General features: G+C 49.8%; 1 protein-coding gene across 2 annotated transcripts in view; it reads left to right on the forward strand.

The window, feature by feature from the left end:
- MARCHF4 (membrane associated ring-CH-type finger 4) overlaps positions 1 to 17,679 on the forward strand; it is a 155,816-nt gene that overhangs the window by 116,092 nt on the left and 22,045 nt on the right. Inside the window, exons 2-3 of one of the 2 annotated variants that reach the window (XM_084643651.1) lie at positions 3,982 to 4,143; positions 13,078 to 13,270. In XM_084643651.1, the coding sequence (XP_084499777.1) occupies positions 3,982 to 4,143; positions 13,078 to 13,270 (355 nt within the window). The remainder of the gene's footprint in view (positions 1 to 3,981; positions 4,144 to 13,077; positions 13,271 to 17,679) is intronic. The other variant, XM_084643652.1, reaches the window with a different exon arrangement.

Consider the following 17,679-nt stretch of genomic DNA (forward strand, 5'->3'; position numbering starts at 1 on the left):
GGGTCCCCTTATCTTCAGGCCAGGGACCGCTAGTTTGATTACTCCTGGCATAGGTGTGTGTGACTTTGATTGGCAGGTGATTGCGAGAGGTGATTTTCCGAGTGATGGCTCATCCCCTCCCACCCACCCTTGAAGGGTGTTCCGGGAAGGGTTTCACATGCCGAATCTTGCACAAAGCTGTGGATGCAGCCTTAGGAGAAACAGCAGGCTTAAAACAAGTTCTCTGTGGCTGGAGATCTGGAAGGCCCAGCCTGTGGCTTGGCGTCCCACAAGCAATGCCGCACCTGTGTAAGATCTGCTGCTGCTCTTGCTGATGTGCTCTAGCCTTCTTGAAAGCACTGATGTTGATAAGATCCTCAGGTGACATATGCTGACACAGCTTCATTGACTTCAGTGGAGTTATGCAGATCTATATCAGCTGAGGAGCTGGTCCATATGTGCAGAAATAAAAGTAGGAAAATATCCTGGATCTACATCTACTCATCTCTCCCCCAACAGGGATATGACTCAATCCAGGGACCTGATTCCTTTTTTAATTTACATCAGGTTTACCCCTGTAATTCCATCGCCTCCAATGACACCATACCTGATGTATATATGAGAGGAGAATCAGTCCAAAACCCTCTTGATTCCTCACAAGCTAGATAAAATCCACACTGAACTTGTGAATGTATTTGAAAATCTGTAGCTATCAGGCACTTGCCCACCAATTTGCCAGAGGAGAAGAGGAACTGTTTAGGGTGAGCCACGTGGTGGAATGTAATTCAACAGGAAAGGTAGGATACCGTTTCCTGACATTGAAGTGTCTTTGTTGAATAGTTCCATGGATCGGTGAAATGCACGCGCCAGCCTTGTCTGATCAAATGGATCAGCGAGAGAGGCTGCTGGAGCTGTGAGCTGTGTTACTACAAGTATCACGTCATTGCCATAAGCCCAAAGAACCCTCTGCAGGTAAAGGAAGCAATGGAAGGTCCATTGCTGGAAGCACTGGAGAGCATGCTGTGTAGGGAATAATCTTACACTGCCCAAGAGAAACGGACATGATCTAATTTCCATCTCTAACTTCCCTGAGCTGTGTCTCCTTGTTAGGATCACTGTTGTGTGTAGCTTTTTGTGAGGGTCTCTGTGCAGAGACTCCTTTGTGCATTAATGACTGTTGATGTGGTGTTCTAGAGCTTACTGTGAAGTCTGGGATCAGACTCTTCTTTTTGCTGTGCGAAGACTTTATCCCTTTACTATGCCTGTCGGTTTGGGGCTTTTACAAACACCTGCTGTGTACAGAACTGGGCCTAGCCATATATAAAAATAGCTGTGCACCAACCCCCAAAACATCATAATTCATGCTGCTTGGAGAAGCTAGCAATAAATCAGGTTTTTGCTGGATCTACAAAAACAGAGAAACTGGGGGCTTCGGACTCAGAATTTTTCACCATATTCTCAAAAGTGACAGTAGCTCTCTGTGGATAGATTTACCAGTCTGAGAGAGGAGTTTTTTCCAGGCTGGTTCACATACATCCTTCACTTCTGGGAAGTGGAGATCAAATTTGAGAAATTTAAATGAATTCTGACATCTTAACTTAATCTCCCCCCAGGTTATCTCTATTCAATTCTAGTCTTTATAGGTTCTTATACCACCCTCATCACCATAGTATCTGAGCACCTTCCAGTTGTTAAGCAACATTAGGTGATGTGACTAATCTGCCCAGTGTGGTTCCTTCTCTCTCTCGCTCATCCTCACCCCAGTGGGAGAATTACGCATGTAGCGGAGTGTCTTTTGGTTTGGTAAGTTTTTGGTTTTGTTGGAGAAGGCAGGTCCTCAAAGTGTGCCTGGAAGTTGGAGCAGAATGTGGCAAGGCACTAACAATCACATGTCAGCCAAGCAGACCTCTCGGCAGGAGGCATGAAAACATTCAAAGCAAAGCCACATGCCCAAACTTCCAACTGAAGTTAGCACAGCTAGTTTGAATTCTTGAAAATGAATGCTACTGCTTTCCCTCCCGCCTCCCCCCACCCCCACACCTCCGTTTCACAATTTTGCTCTACAATAGGCATGTCTTCGTGAAGGAAGTGGCCTATTTCCAAGTGAAAACCGCAATTCTTGAAATTTCTAAATTCTAACCTCCCTTTGCATGACATTCAATTTGTAACGAAAGCCAGTGACAGTCAAAATCCAGCCTGCCTTTGTAGTGTAAAAACAACCAGGTTGCTGAAATTTCATGGAAAATGACAGTTCTGGGTCACATAATGGAGCTGAATGAAGTGATTAACATTTTGGCATTAGATTTCATAAAAACAAGTATCACTCCTGCCAGCTTTGCTCCCAACCTTGAGTAATGGTCTCAAGTTGCAGTGGGGGAGGTTTAGGTTGGATATTAGGAAAAAAATTTTCACTAGGAGGGTGGTGAAACACTGGAATGCGTTACCTAGGGAGGTGGTGGAATCTCCTTCCTTTGAGGTTTTTAAGGTCAGGCTTGACAAAGCCCTGGCTGGGATGATTTAGTTGGGGATTGGTCCTGCTTTGAGCAGGGGGTTGGACTAGATGACCTCCTGAGGTCCCTTCCAACCCTGATATTCTATGATTCTGTGAACCTCCAGGGGCCGTTGCACCTGATCCTTATGAAACCCATGGGAGTTTTTTCCATTGACTTCAATGGGTGTGGAACCTGGCCTTTAAAGTGAGACTTAGGCCTGGTCTACACTGGAGGGGAGAGGGGTGGGGTGACGAGAATAGCATAGCTGAAGTCGACCTATCTTAGATCGACTTAGAATCACTTACTTCGCGTCCTTGCGGCGCAGGATTGACAGCCGCTGCTCCACCGTCGACTCCGCTTCTGCTTCTCGCCGTGGAGGAGTTCCGGAGTCGATGGCAGAGCGATCGGGGATCGATCACTACCCGCCGATTTGGGGATAGAAGGGGGATAGAAGACTTGTTTGTATCCTAGTCCCATATTGCTGACTCAGCCTTTCTGCTGTTTACATACAGTAATAAAAGAGGAGAGGACAACAGGTCTGTGGGGGATGGAGGTAAATCTGGGACTTTAATAGGATGTCCCAAGTATTGAGGCATGGCTGAGAGATGCAACCTCAGCCTTTCCCTGTCTTCCAGGAGACAGTCTCACCCTGCCTTTTAAAAAGCCATTAACCTTCTGAGCAAAGCTAAACATTGAGCAGGGGTTCAAAATGTGGCTTTTAAACAGCAAGAGGTGGGGGTTAGAATTTAATGGCTTCCCTCTAACAATTGGAATCAGCCAGTGCATAGATTGTGTGTCAGGCCATAATCTCGGCTTCCATCTTGTTTGTTCCAAGTGTGGAAATAGCAGGATCCACGTGTTGTCTGGTGTCTAGGTTTTCGAATGAGCTGTCCTCTTGGACTGCATTGGTAATGGAATTTTGAAACCCTTTCCCCTGCAGGCTATGGGTACAAATGAGGAGTGACCAGAGATGGACCCATGCCACAAAATTTTGATTTGGGTTCAAATTTTGAAAATTTGCGATGGGGACTTTGGTCTGGGTCTGTCTCTGGTAATCATTTACTATCTTCAGTGGCCCATGTGACATGAGTTGATGCTGGTCTCAGTCCAGGGGTCAGTGTCCACTTCACAGAACCACCACCATGCCCAGCACTCATTAGACCCTACACTGGCAGTCCCAGCAGATAGACCAAGGACTGAATGGACAACAGAGATTGATCTTCTCTCAGGATTGTGGCTCATTGGAAGGGCAATGTGGAGAAGTTTGCATTGTGTTTAAATAGGCCATCAGTCCCCAGGACAATCTGTCCAGCACCTTTCAACAGCAGGGAACTTCATGAATAAAATAAAACCCAATCGAAGAACTAATAATGGACTACTTTGGCCAAGACTCCTGAGCCAAGACTCTTCAATTGCAAAGGGGAACCGCAGCCAACTTGCCTTACCGAGCTGCCTTCAGACCTGTTTGGAAGAGGTAACCTTTGCTGACCATCTGTCTGTCTCTTTCCAGGGGGAGTTGCTGAGCCCGTGTCGATGTGATGGATCGGTGAAATGCACACACCAGCCTTGTCTGATCAAATGGATCAGCGAGAGAGGCTGCTGGAGCTGCGAGCTGTGTTACTACAAGTATCACGTCATTGCCATAAGCACAAAGAACCCTCTGCAGGTAAAGGTACTAGAGACATTTCCAAGTTTTCTTTCCTGTTGTTGCTGCGCAGAGGGATGTATGGATGGACTCTTTACGAAGTGGAGGAGGGCTGGTTCAACTCCCCACCAATCTCTTCTTGCTGTCCCCTGGGATCTCCAGCACCCATTCTTCTCGGTCTAGCGTATTTATTTGGTCTCCATTGCTGTAGCATTTGAGCACGTCACAAATCCTCTGTGAGGTTGGGCAGGGCTATTTATCCCCATTTTACAGCTGGGGAAAGAAGGCAGAGAGAGGCCAAATGATTTCCCCAAGGTCACACAGGAAGGCTGTGGTAGAGTGGTCTCCAGAGTCCCACCCAGGTCTCCAGAGTCACACCCTAACCACTCGACCATCTGTCCTCTCCAGAGCCCAAGCTTGCCTGCTCTGGTTCCCAATAGGCCCCTCACCCGCTTCTGGTTTGCATGCCATCAGGGATATTGGACCTCATCCCTACAGTCCTGAGGTTCCACTGGCCTGTGCCTTGTGCTGTATGAGCTAGGTGTCAGTCACAACCAGATCCCAATGGTAGCTTTTGAAATCCACTTTGCCCAGGTGTAAATGACTGTAAGAGGCTGTGGAAAATTGCACCTCCTTTCCTCAGATTTCATGAGCTTTGGTGAGTCTCGGGAGACAGAAGTTTCCCCGAGTGCATTGCCCTCAAATCTGACCAAGAGGAGGCGACGTACTTTGAACACAAGACTAAGAATCGAGAGACCTGGATTCTAGTCCTAGTTCTCCCTCAGCCTACTGAGTGGCCTTGGGGGAGTGACTTAGTTTCTCCATGCCGTAGCTGCTCCATCTGTAACATGGGGGCGAATGTTGTCAGTGGCTTATTATTATTTGGACAGTGCCCGGAGGTTGGCGAGTTGCTACCCCCCTTTCTAGAGCACTTGGAGTGTCTCGGATGCCAGGCACCGCATTCGAGCAAGGCATTAATAGTTCTTCTTCCAGGTGCTGGTCTGTGTAGCTATTCCACGGCTGGTGGGCGCACGTCCAGTGCGCTTTTCGAGTCAGCCGTGTGTGGCACCGCACTGAACCAGGACCCATTGTAGACCCAGCACAGGGCCTGCCTAGCCCCAGCTCTTTGGGACCAGAAGGGTCTTGTCCCATTCGGCGTTTGCTTCTGAGGTTCTGCCTAGTTTTACTGGTCCTAGATCGGGTCATGTAAATGGCCTCTCAGCATCATTAGGAGGGAAACTGACTCCTGTGAACACGGTCCCACCATGCCCTCAGCACCACTGAGTCTCGCTTAGGTCTCCATAAAAAAATCCAATCCTGCTGCTATTGAACTCAGGGGAATCGGAGCCGGCACTAGGCATAAGCAGACGAAGCGATAGTTTGGGGCCCCCTATTTGCTTTTTAATATAAGAACTTGACTGTTTTAGTGTGTGGGGGGGGGAGATATTCCTGTGTAGGGCCCCCAGTGAGCCTCCACTGGCACTGCTGGGAATTTTTGCCACTAACTTCCCAGGGAGAGCAGAACTGGTCCCTAGGATTTAAGAGGGATTTAAATAAAATACATGGGACTCGTGTGGACGTTACAGGAGCCAATTCTACCCTGCAAGGAGTTCTCCTTGCTCCATGGCTCAGCAGGGCTTCTGACACTTGATTTTTACATGCATTGGGCTCAGGTTGTCAGCACTTTCATCACAAACCCAGAGCCCGAGGAGTTTAATTTCTTGGCTCAGATACCTTGGTCCTGACTGAAACTCGAGAGGGAGGACTTGGACAAAACTGTGTGGTATTTTTAAAGCTGTTTTGCGTGTGCCTGAATGTTGCAGGTATCTCAGATCAGAGGCTGACGTTAGGGTCCTGCCACAACACAGATACTAAAGCTTTGTGCTGACGCTGTGATATAACTTTTCCTCTGAGGATCTCCAAGCACTCTGTAAAGCTCAGAGACACAAGTTAAAGATTTAGTCCCGGATCCTCAGCTGATATAAATTAGCCTAGCTTCTTTGAAGTGAGAGAGACAAGTATCCATTCCCCAAGCTTCAGAAACACTGCACTTTTTCGGAAGCTCTTTGAAAACCTGGCCTTATTAAACTCTGGGCAGCTGTTGCCGTGAACATAAAAAATGACCAGGCGATGGCAAGAAAATAGAGCTTAGAGCTGTGTGAAAAGAAAAGTGGAAACCATAAAAACTGTGAGGAGTTCAAGTCACAAACTTGGTGGAAACGTTGAGACTTTTTGCTTATAAATAGGAGCAATCGGAATTAAATAAATACAATATATCATAGGATTAGAAGGGACCGCAAGGGTCATCTATTCTAACCCCCTGCCAAGATAGAGGATACTCATTCACAGCTGAAGGCCCAAAGAACTATACATACAAATACATACTCACATATACATCCCACTTGCACTGAAATACATACACATCACTACATAGCAACAGACACGCTTTCATAGCCCCGTAAGACAGACACACATATTCAAATAGTCACTCGCATAGATGCACACACAAGCCCAAATATTGAGGTCCATATATGATTTTGTGCACATAGATGTCTACATGCACATAAATGGGCCATGCAGTAAAAGAACAAGAACAATCCCTACAGTTGATTTGTGCATGCTAATTGCTATCTGGAATTTAGATGCCTTTGTCCTTAGTTTAAAGCTCTGACTTTCCCAAGCTTCAGTGTTTAGGTACCGTTCTGTAGAACGCCAGGGAGATCTGAAGTCCTCTGTTTATCCAGAGAACAGGCATAACACAGGCAGTGACAATGTGAGCTCTCACTACCCTGCCAATGTGCATCAGTTTTGACTTGGAGGGTCCACTGCTCTGGCTGAGAGAGTTTAGTCCCACAGCCCATTTTGTCCTTGGCCTCTCTGATGAGATGCCAGTTTTGTGGCATGGACATCGGTCCGTTAGGTCTGGACTGAGACCCACCCACTCATTTCACACAGGCCACCAAATGAAATGGCTTTTGACCACTGGGATGGATTTGAACCAGTGACCTGGAGGTGACATAGCCTCATGGCCCACGACCAACATCCCGAGTCACCTGGTCCCATTTTAAACCCAGACATAGCCTTAGTCAACCTGTGGGTCCTGTGTTTTCCTGTGGCAAAGACTGTACCAAATCGGTGAGTGTACTTTGCATTTGTGTGCATGTGTATTTCAGCATATCCTCTGTGTGTGTGTGTGTCATTGCATACTATATGTCCTCTGAGTACACTGTGCAATTCAACATATACTCTATGTATTTCAACGTGTGTGTGTGTGTGTACTTGGATGGGAGACCTGCATGGACGGTATGCACATGTGGAGAGTTGTGTTAGGAGCAGAGAAGTTACAACAAGGGAGCAGAGCTCATATTTAATTAACCAGATTCCTTACAACCTCTGAGCTGCTATGATGCTTCCATATCAGACAGCATCTTATAGGCACTGCTTTTAAATGAACCCTCTGGCACTGACTGCTGGGATTTCCCAACATTAAGTGAGAATGCCTTAGAGCAATGAGAGCTGCAAACCTGCCAAGGCCAAGGGATTAAAGTCAGAGAGAGTGAAGCTCAAGTCTCCAATCCAACCTGCCAGGTGGTAGCTGCTTAGTCAGTGAGCAACAGAGGTTCTTCCAGGAGCTCAGAGCGGCTGGGTGGCTTGTTACACTCACATCACTGAATTTGGTAATCCCCAGTGATGGGTAAAGCAACCCTAGGACTAGCAGGTAGCTTTAATTTGTTCCCTACTGGGGTCTGTTGCAACATTTATGCAGGGATATATTGTGGATTGGATCTTTAGTGTCTACAAGGTCTGAACACACAGAGTATCTGAAACATCGGGCAGCATTGCAGGTGTGTTTTGCACTGCATCCCTGCATCCCAAAGTGGAGCCTGGTTCTGCTCCCATTTACACTGCTGTGTAACTCTTTTGTCTCGGGAGTCACTCCTGATTTACATTAATGTCTCTGAGAGCAGAATCAGACTCTTTGCTTCAGACCCATTTTATTTTTGCTAAAAACAAACTCCCAGATCCAAAAGCTTCTGAGCTTTGGAGAAGTTAAAATCCAGCCACAAATGTCTCTGGTGTCCCCTCTGCATAATGGGTCGACTGACCCCCTGTTCAGAACACCCAAACATTTGGGGAGTGTTCAAATTAAGATTCTGGTCCTGATTCTCCTCTCACTGACACTGATGTAATTCAGGAGTAACCCCACTGGAGTAAATGAATATTTGCTCAATGTCTGCCCTTCATCAGGGCTACTGTGTCCACATCAAATGTGGCTGAAACCCAGGAGTCTCCCAACCCCAGACCTAACTCCTGGGCAAAAACCCAAAGGTGATGAGATTGCTGGAAGCGGCGAGGAGAGCCGCAAAGGAGCTTCTGCCTCTGTGGCAAACAGCTCGTTGTCACGTTCACTAAAGAACCAGAAAAGGAAAAAAAACCACTACAGGCTGCAGAAGGAGCGTTACGGAGGCCCTGGGAGAGCAGTAACATGATTTCTGCATGTCTTACAGGAGACCAGAAGTGCTCCAGATGACCAGCTGTGTATCTCCAGGAAAATCTCAAACTATTTGTATTTCTCTCAGAATCTGAAAATGGATCTGTTCAATAGCGTGGCCCTGGATCCTCATAATTATAAAGGAACGTGTCAAATCCTGTAATAAACTAAACTGGCTGAGGCTGGGGTGGGAGAGCTTGGTGCAGGAAATAAAAAATCCTTGCTAGGAAGCAATATTCTCCGTCAGAGGCATATCAATTTTCTTTGGCTAATTATATGGCCTGATTCTGCTCTCCCGGACGCTTGCGTAAATCCAGAGATCACTGGAGTCAAACCAATATGAGAATCAGAGTAAGCATAGGCACCGACTCTGTGGGTGCTCCGTGGCTGGAGCACCCACAGAAAAAACAATTGGGTACTCAGCACCCACTGTAGCTGTTTGACGGGGCCATGCTGATCAGCTGTTTTGGTGGCTGCGGGAGGGGTTTGGGGGAGGACGGAGAGCAGTGACTGGACGGCAGGCGGAGGCTTCGGGGGAGGGGGTGGAGTGGGGGCATGGCCTTGGGGGAGGGAGTGAAGTGGGGGCAGGGCCTCGGAGCGGAGCATCCCCTGGGAAAAATAAAAGTCAGCACTTAAGAGACTAAGCATTAATATCATTGAATTTGTATTGCAATGGCAGTTGCATCGGACACCGTCAGAGATCAGGGCCACATTGTACTGTCCCAAGCACATAACATGGGGTTATGACACTGTACAAAAGATGATGAATGAGATAAATGATGGGCAAGGAGGAGAGGAGGCAGAAAGATGATACTGGTTGGTATAGCAGGCAGTAGTCTCAGTCTGCCACCTTCCTGGCCAGTTTACGTTACGGTTAATTAAAAATTTCAGCTCTGGGTCTAATATTAACATTCAGAGGTATTTTGGATCTGAAGGTTTTGTAATTTCGGTAAAACAACAGAACAAATATTAAGAGGAAAACTCAATTGGAACTTTGCCTTACTGTCTAGGTTATTTGACGTAATGGTCAGCGTAGATTAGTGATGGAATGGTGTTTGAAAGAGGTGGACTTCGAGGGACGATTTGAAGGAGAAGAGTGTGTTTTCCAGTAAGCGTGGCACTTTGGCCATCCATTGCATAATTGTGCCTCAGAATCCTTTGAAAAACAGTGAACTGGGAGTTCACAAGGTTCTTGCAAAGAACCCTTTATTTGATGCTTTCTGTTACAGCAAAGCTCATAGGTCTGCTCTTAATGGTACGGGTCCTGGGATCATCCGAAGAGCTTTACTTAACAGGAAGTTATACCTCCTGAGATCCTAGTGGAATGGAAAGAGAGTTATCATCTAGGCACCAAACAGACTACAGACATGGTTTTGTTCTAGTTCTGACTTAACTGTTTTCTCACAATTGCATGCATGAGTTTAGTGCTGGTGAACAGTGCCAACTAGACAGCCCAGGAGAATGAAGAATTCCTGTTAGCCACACAACAGAGAGCAGCAGTACAAGTTTCCCCACTGCTGACCTATAACCCTGAGCTGCAGGGAGCATATCACAAGCAAGTTCAGTTTGCACAGCCATTGGTTTTACTGTAGGAATGGAGCCAGTCAGTGTTGACTGGAGGAGGAGAATGGCTGGTGATTCTCTATAGGTGCTCAACCTGTCCTCATCACCTTGGTATCTGAGCACCTTCCAACTGGGCATTAAGTGATGTGACTAACGTCTCTCTCTCTCATGTGGTTGGTTCTTTCTCTCCTCCTCTCTCCTGTGGGAGAACTGTGTGTGCACTGGCGTGTTTTGTTTCGGTAGGGCTGTTATTGTTTGGGACTTTGGGTGGCTTTTTAAATGCACACGCTGCTCTGGGATAGGGAAGGCAAGGTCAAAGACACGAACCTGGCGCCGAAGGTGATGAGGTTTGTGATAGTCTTTAGTTCCTGGGGAGCACATGCCGGAGCCTCGGACTAGCCCCTAAGCAAGCTCTATCTCCTGCATAGATGCTCTTTGCCCTGATGAGCTGACACTATCCATCTCACTTTGTTTAGCACCAGACAGCCAAGAGATGACGACAAAGCCTGGTTGTTGCCAGGGACCTCTGGTAGCAGAGAGAGAGACGTTCTAGCCTCCGGAGCCATCCAGTCTCTCTCTCAGCTGAGTGATCTGGATTTGGGAGTGAGCTTTTTTTAACCTCTTGACAACTGATATTTAAAAGACACTCTTTTGTGGGGGGGCACACCTGGCTTAGGGGGCGGGTAATGGAACACAACTTCACTTCTAGGTCATGGGTGCAAATTCAGCCCAGGGCCATCAGTGACCACAAACAGTTACCATTTACTGGCATGTGTGAGGTGAGTTGGTAGATCTCAGTGCAATGCCCAGTGCTGGACCAGGGGAAAGCATTTTGCCCAGCCTGGAAGGCATCCAGTCTGTGATAGAAGCTTATTGAAACATCTCTGAGGGTGAGATTTTATCTGTATTCAGTTTTCTTACTGTATTAGGTTTAGACTTGCGTGTTTTATTTTATTTTGCTTGGTAATTCACTTTGTTCTGTCTGTTAGACTGAACCACTTAAATCCTACTTTCTGTATTTAATAAAATCACTTTTTACTTATTAATTAACCCAGAGTATGTATTAATACCTGAGGAGGGCAAACAGCTGTGCATATCTCTCTATCAGGGTTATAGAGGGCAAACAATTTATGAGTTTACCCTGTATAAGCTTTATACAGGGTAAAACGGATTTATTTCGGGTTTGGACCCCATTGGGAGTTGGGCATCTGAGTGTTAAAGACAGGCACACTTCTGTAAGTTGCTTTCAGTTAAGTCTACAGCTGCTAGAGGACGTGGCTCAGACCTGGGTCTGGGTTTGCAGCAGGCTAGCGGGTCTGGCTCAAACCAGGCAGGGCATTGAAGTCCCATGCTGGGAGGGCAGGGAAAGCAGGGGCAGAAGTAGCCATGGCACATTGGTTGGCAGTTCCCAAGGGGGGTTCTGTGATCCAACCCGTCACAGTATAAACTAGAGATCCTAAGGCATGGCGTCGTTAACATCACACTTGTTACAGATTTAGTCAAGTGCCTCCTCTAGGACATTCTCCAGACTACTCTGAGGGGATCCACATGTGGGGTGTGCTTTCAGCCTCCAGAGTCTGAACAGAGTCCATGCACTGCCCCTAGCTTGGGGTCTCTAGACACTCTCTTGGGATGCCTTTCCTCTGTCTAGCACCCCCTCCTGAGAACTGAGACCTTTGCCAGTCAACTACCTAGCCCCTGAGACCATTGCTGACTCTTCAGAATTTCTTGTAGCTTAAACAAACTGTGTCCCAGAATTCCAGCCATGGGGGTATTCCAGATCCACAGGGTAACTTTTCAAGGGCATGTGATAGGTGTAACACACAACGCACAGACTTTGCACAGGGTTTTAAAACACCATTGCTCTTTACATAACAGCATGAGAGAGAGGTACAGCTCTATACAAAATAATAGCCATTGCTTTATGCATTTCTCTACCTATTGGCTCACCATTATGGAGAGATCTTTGGGCCAGGGGAGAGCCCTCTGGGGTGCCCAGGAACCTTCCTCTGCAGCTTCATGATGTCTCTTCTGAAGCATGGATCCCTCTCCACCCCAGCTGTCATTTTCTGACCTGGGCTGTTCACAGTTAAACAGGACCTCTCTGCTACAAAAGCATACTCATCTCTTCCTCTCTCCTGTCCAAAGCTTCCTGTTTGGCTCATGAGTCTCCCGCATTTATATGTCCCACCAACAACACCTGGTTCCTTTGTTCTGATGCTGGCAATTTTCCACTTCCCAAACTTCAGCTGGCTGTTGAGGGGTTGGGGAAAACTAGTTTCCCTTAGCACACCCATTGTGTGGTCACAATACAGTCACTAAGGTTAACTGCTCTCCATTGTCCCTATTCCAGTGGGTGCATGCAACAAGCCCTCTCAGCCCATGGTGGATTCTACATTTTACACAGAAATTCCATGATACAGCAAACTTCATAGTAACAGCTTGATGATATCAACCAGAATTCATAAACCATACAGACAGATCCCCCAAATCATCATACCACTGTACTTGACATGAGAGCAGGGGCTGTTCGTTACCCTCAGCGTCTGGCAAAAGTCCATCTCAGGTAGTTGCCCTCTGCCTCCCTGGATTCCCTTTGCAGTTTCAGTTGGATACAGGATTCTTCTTCGCTTCCAGATCCAAAATGTGGAACATGGCTGTGCTCTTTTAAACAGCTGCTGTACTCCATCCCCAGAGGTGACTGCATGTCAGTGGTGGGTGAAGTGATCCCTGTGTAGTGTTTGTCTGTCGAGTTGTAAAGCACTTGGGGATGGGAAGCCACTATGTGATTGTTTAAATGCTGGTGTTCACCACAGATCTAATCTCCTGTCTTTTCCCCCTCCTTCCCTCTCTCTTTGTCCCTGAATGTTATTTCCCCTTCCTCCCATCCCTTCCTTCCCTTGCAGTGGCAGGCCATCTCTCTGACAGTCATTGAGAAGGTTCAGATAGCAGCAGCCATCTTGGGTTCCCTCTTCCTCATCGCCAGTATCTCGTGGCTCATCTGGTCGACCTTCAGTCCTTCCGCCAAATGGCAGCGCCAGGACCTGCTCTTCCAGATCTGCTATGGAATGTATGGCTTCATGGACATTGTCTGTATAGGTGGGTGAATGAATTTCACAGGCAAGGGGATGCAGCCCGCTGGCTCCCTCCACAGGAAGGAGCAGGAGATGGCATACGGAGAATGGGCCTGGTTGCTATACAGATCTGTTTGGATACAGCCCCCTTGGCCATTACTGCACCCTCTTTACAGAAATAGCCCGGTTCTGAAGATCTCATCAACCTTGAGGTATTTTCCGTTTCTGGGGTGGCGTGGGATCTGGAACGTTCCCCTGGGCAAATGCAATGAGGGTCGAAGGCTGTAAAATGCAGCCACTTACACAGTAACAACAGCTGTGTAGGAATCTGAGAGCTCTGGGCTGATTGAGAAACATCTATTTACACTGAGCACGAGGTAGAGGAAACACTTTCCTTTCACTCCCAGAATTGGGGAGAACATTTTTTCCAAAGGCAAAAGTGGGACACACTCAGGAGCCCCACCTCCTGCTCCCCTGGGTGGAGCTTGGGAAGGCTGAGCCGCTGTGGGGAGCCCCAGACCCTTTACCAGCCAGGGGGGCCAAGAGCAGCCCCTGGCCCCACCTCCCAGGGTATGCTGCCCAGGGCAGTTGGAGGGTCTGGGGCTCCCCACTGCAATCCAGCTCAGAGGCGCTAGAACTGGGAGGGACGGGGGGGGGCCATAGCCCTCCCACTTTTTGAAAGTGGATGGGCCGGACCCCACCCCCTACCCCTTCTCTTCCCTCTGAGGGCCCACCTGCCCGGCCAGGCTAGCATGGAGCCCAAGTGGGGAGCCCGGGCAGTTGTGGGGAGCCACGCAGATCCTCCATCTCCACATGGTGCAGGGGGGCTGAGAGCAGCCCCCAACCCATGTCCCCATCCCCCAGGCTTGCCGCCTGGCCCAGGACAGGTGGAGGGTCCGAGACTCGACGCCGGCTCACCACAGCTGCCCATGCCGCTCTCCCCGACCCAGTTCCGGTGCGGCGGGGGCCTCAGAGCCGCAGCCGGGCCGTGCTAAGAGCCGTGCGGGCAGCGGTGGGCAGCTGCGAACCCTCCACCTGCCCTGGACGGAGGGACTTGGGGGCAGGAACACAGGCCAGGGGCTGCTCTTGGCAGGCCCCCCGCACCGCGGGCAGGTGGAGGGTCCACCACGGCTCCGCATAGCTGCCCGCACAGCTCTTAGCATGGCCCAGCTGCAGCTCCGAGGCCTTCCCCGCACCAGAGCCAGGTCAGGGAGAGCCGCACAAGCAACTGTGGTGAGCCTGGGTCTCTCCACCTGCCCTGGGCAGGGGGCCCGGGCACAGGCAAGGGGTTTCTTTCAACCCCCCACCCCAGGCAGGAAGAGGAGGGGCAGGGCCTTGGAGGGGCAGGGTCTCAGGGGTCGAGGGCCCCTGCCTCCCCGCTTTTGGGAAGGCTCTGATGCCTTTGGTCCAGCTCCCTGGGCGGCTCTTACCACAGCCAAGTTCTGGCTTCCAGCCTGGCTAGTGGGTGGGGCCTCATGGCAATGGGGGCGAAGGCCCAGCTTAGCCCCCCACCCCCAGGGAAGAGACTGGCACCGCCCGTGAGCCTTGGGCAGGCAATCCAAAACAAATACTGTCCCTGAGTCATTCAGCCGAGGCCCAGGACTTGAACTTTCCATTTTGTGACTGTCCTGCCCAATTCAGGATGGGTGGTCACCCTGCCCAGAAAAGCCCTTTCTTGCGGGAACCCAAAGTTTGCTAGACTACAAACTGCCCTGGCATCTTGACAAGAGACTGAAGGCTACAGCTGATAGCCATGGGGGAACATATAATGCCCACACCCAGCGACAGGTCATACACAGTTGGACCTGGCCATCTCTCTGAGGCACTGCGTGTGCTGGGTCGTGGGCCTTGCAGCCAGAGACCCAGTCTCCTGCGTCCTGCCAGCTGTAGGAGAGGGGACCCTGCTTCCAAAGAAGGGGCGGAGGTAATGAGTTCAGTCCTGCTCTGTGCATGTATGGAGGGAGGGAGGTGAGTGATGGAGCCTGTGTCCCAACCTTGGCTGCAAGAGATGCTTGACTTGAGCAGCAACAACAAGCCACTCCAGGGGAACAGTAGGGGGATCAGCAGACCCCCACTCTGGGCTGCCTGAGGCTGCACCTCCGTATCTAGGATGGAGAAATGGAGAGCAGCTGCAGGGCAGGTGCCAGGACCCCATGGCACCTCTGCCCTAGGCAGGGATTTGCCTCCAGCTGCTCAATTACTCAGATGCAGGAAGGGCTCGAATCACAACCTCTGGATTTTGAACGGGGCAACAAGGTTGACGAAAGCCCGTAGGGGCTTCTGTAGCTTCTGTGCCGCTCCTACCCCCTCACTCTCCAGCCGCCATCCCATAGGCTGGCTGGCGGGAGCTCATCTGCTCGGTCCCTCATCTCCTGCCTCCAGCCACTGCTGGGGGAGACAGAGTCTTGCGGGGAGAGAGGGGGTTTGAGAACCCCACTCCACTGAAGGGGTAGAACCAGCAAAGAGGTTGTGGGGGGGAGCCTGAATCCCCAGGAGAGGGAAGGGTCAGACCCAGCAGATGAGGTGGAGCAAAGAGCCCCAGCTGCAAGAGAAGGCTCAATTATGTGGCCCAATTGCACACCAGACTTGATGGAGAGGCTGCAGCCACTCGCCTACCCTAGCTCAGCACCACCTCTCCTGGGCTCACCCCACTCCGGACACCACGGCAGGCCCTATCACTGAGCCCCCAATTCCTTTGCCCAGGGGGCTCTCCTTCTTCAATCCACCCCCTGAGTTTGAGCCCCCCGCCCAAAGGCTCGGGTGGTTTGGCTCTGAGACATTGACTTTGTGTCTCCGTGTTTGCAAATTTGCAAAGAGACCGGGAGTGACCCAGAACCGGGCTCCTCATTCAGGCCAGTCTCCCTCAGTGGGGCAAGAGGCTGGGGAGTTTGTGTGCGTGGAGCAGCTGTGTTATAGGCTGAGATACTTGGAGGCTAAAATTGGTGTAGCTCTGGAGCAGTGATGTGCGAAACTGAGCAGCTGTTGGGTCTTTGTATTATGCAACTAACAGGCAAGATCTGTGTCCATTTCCCGTGTGCGGGGACGGCCCCGATCTCTGATGTAATTTTGCTACGGTGTGATGCATTCGTGCACAGTGTACGCAGAGAGCAAGACAATCACAAGAGAGAGACACAAAGGTGTCTTCACGGGGACACTAGATGAGGTGAAGGGAGAGGAGTACAGGATGACTAAACAGCATAACAGAAGGCAACCCAACTAATGGAAAAGCGCAAGGAAGGGCCAGCGAGGGACCAGGCCTGGAAGTGAAGCACAGGGGAATGGAAGAGAGGTGAAGGAGTGGGTGGTTATCAGCTCAAGGAGAGGACAGACCAAGTTTCATACGCAGTAGCTAAGGCCAGGAAGGCAGTTTCAAGGTGGATGCCTGCAGAGATGGCATCAGAGGGCCGCTGTACCTTCGTCTGGATGTGCTGCTGTGCCTCAGTTTCCTTTCAGTTGGTCAAGCAAACACTACACAACAGGTCAGTCATGAAAATCTCCCTTTATGGGGCCAGGCTTATTAATAGAAATAACAAAGCTTTCATCTGCATCTGGGCCCCTCTCACGTCCTTGCTGGTCTTTCCCCAGGAGTTCATGGTCAATCTCATATCAGGGCTTCCCCATTGCTCCCTAGGAAGTCCTCCTGCTGGTCTTGTTCCTGGACTCACCATGGTCCATTTGGCTGTTTCCAAGCTGCTCACAGTGGAGTCTGGCCCCCTGCTCCATCCTCAGGCAGTTATCCTGCAGGCAGTCTGTATGCCAGGTCTCTCCCAGACTGAGTCAAGAGCTGTGTCTCCTACACTCCCAAGCCAGTCACGAGCCTCCTCTCAGACACATGCTGGCAACTAAAATTCCCACAACCGTGCCTAAGGGGCTAAGGCCTGGCACCAGGCCCACTCTCTTCCGTGACACGGTCCTATGTCCTGGAGTCAGAGATTAGTCTGAACTGCTCAGTGACTCCAGACCATGGGACTGTTGAAAGCCAGAAGAGGCTGACCTTCAGTAGTCAAAAAGGGAAGCAGTTAAGGCATGAACTGGGGATAACAGAGGAGGGGTCGAAATCAGGATGAATCCAGGCAAAGATGCACAGCTGCCAAACAAGACGGAGCTACAAGGAAAGAAGAAAGTCCGAGTGCAAATGGCAAGACTTTCTGGCTTTGGGAGGGAAGCTGAGGTCAAGGTGGAGAGTGACAGGGAGTCCCAGATTGCTTTGCTCAGAAGAACTTAAATAGTAAGAAATTAACAATGGGGGCAATTGTCATGTTTGGCACTCTAAGATCTGAATGGGCCGGGGCCCTAGAACTCCCCACTGCAGCCATGGTGCTGGTCCCTTGAGGTCAGGGTTAGGGCAGTTTGGGGGCACGTGGATAAAGGGCTGCACCTGGCAGAGCACTAAAGTCACTTTACACGACGGCAGTGAAGTCAGCGCGGCTGGCT

The sequence above is a fragment of the Lepidochelys olivacea genome (genome assembly GCF_965140295.1).
Source record: "Lepidochelys olivacea isolate rLepOli2 genome assembly, chromosome: 11".
Classification (NCBI taxonomy): Eukaryota; Metazoa; Chordata; order Testudines; family Cheloniidae; genus Lepidochelys; species Lepidochelys olivacea.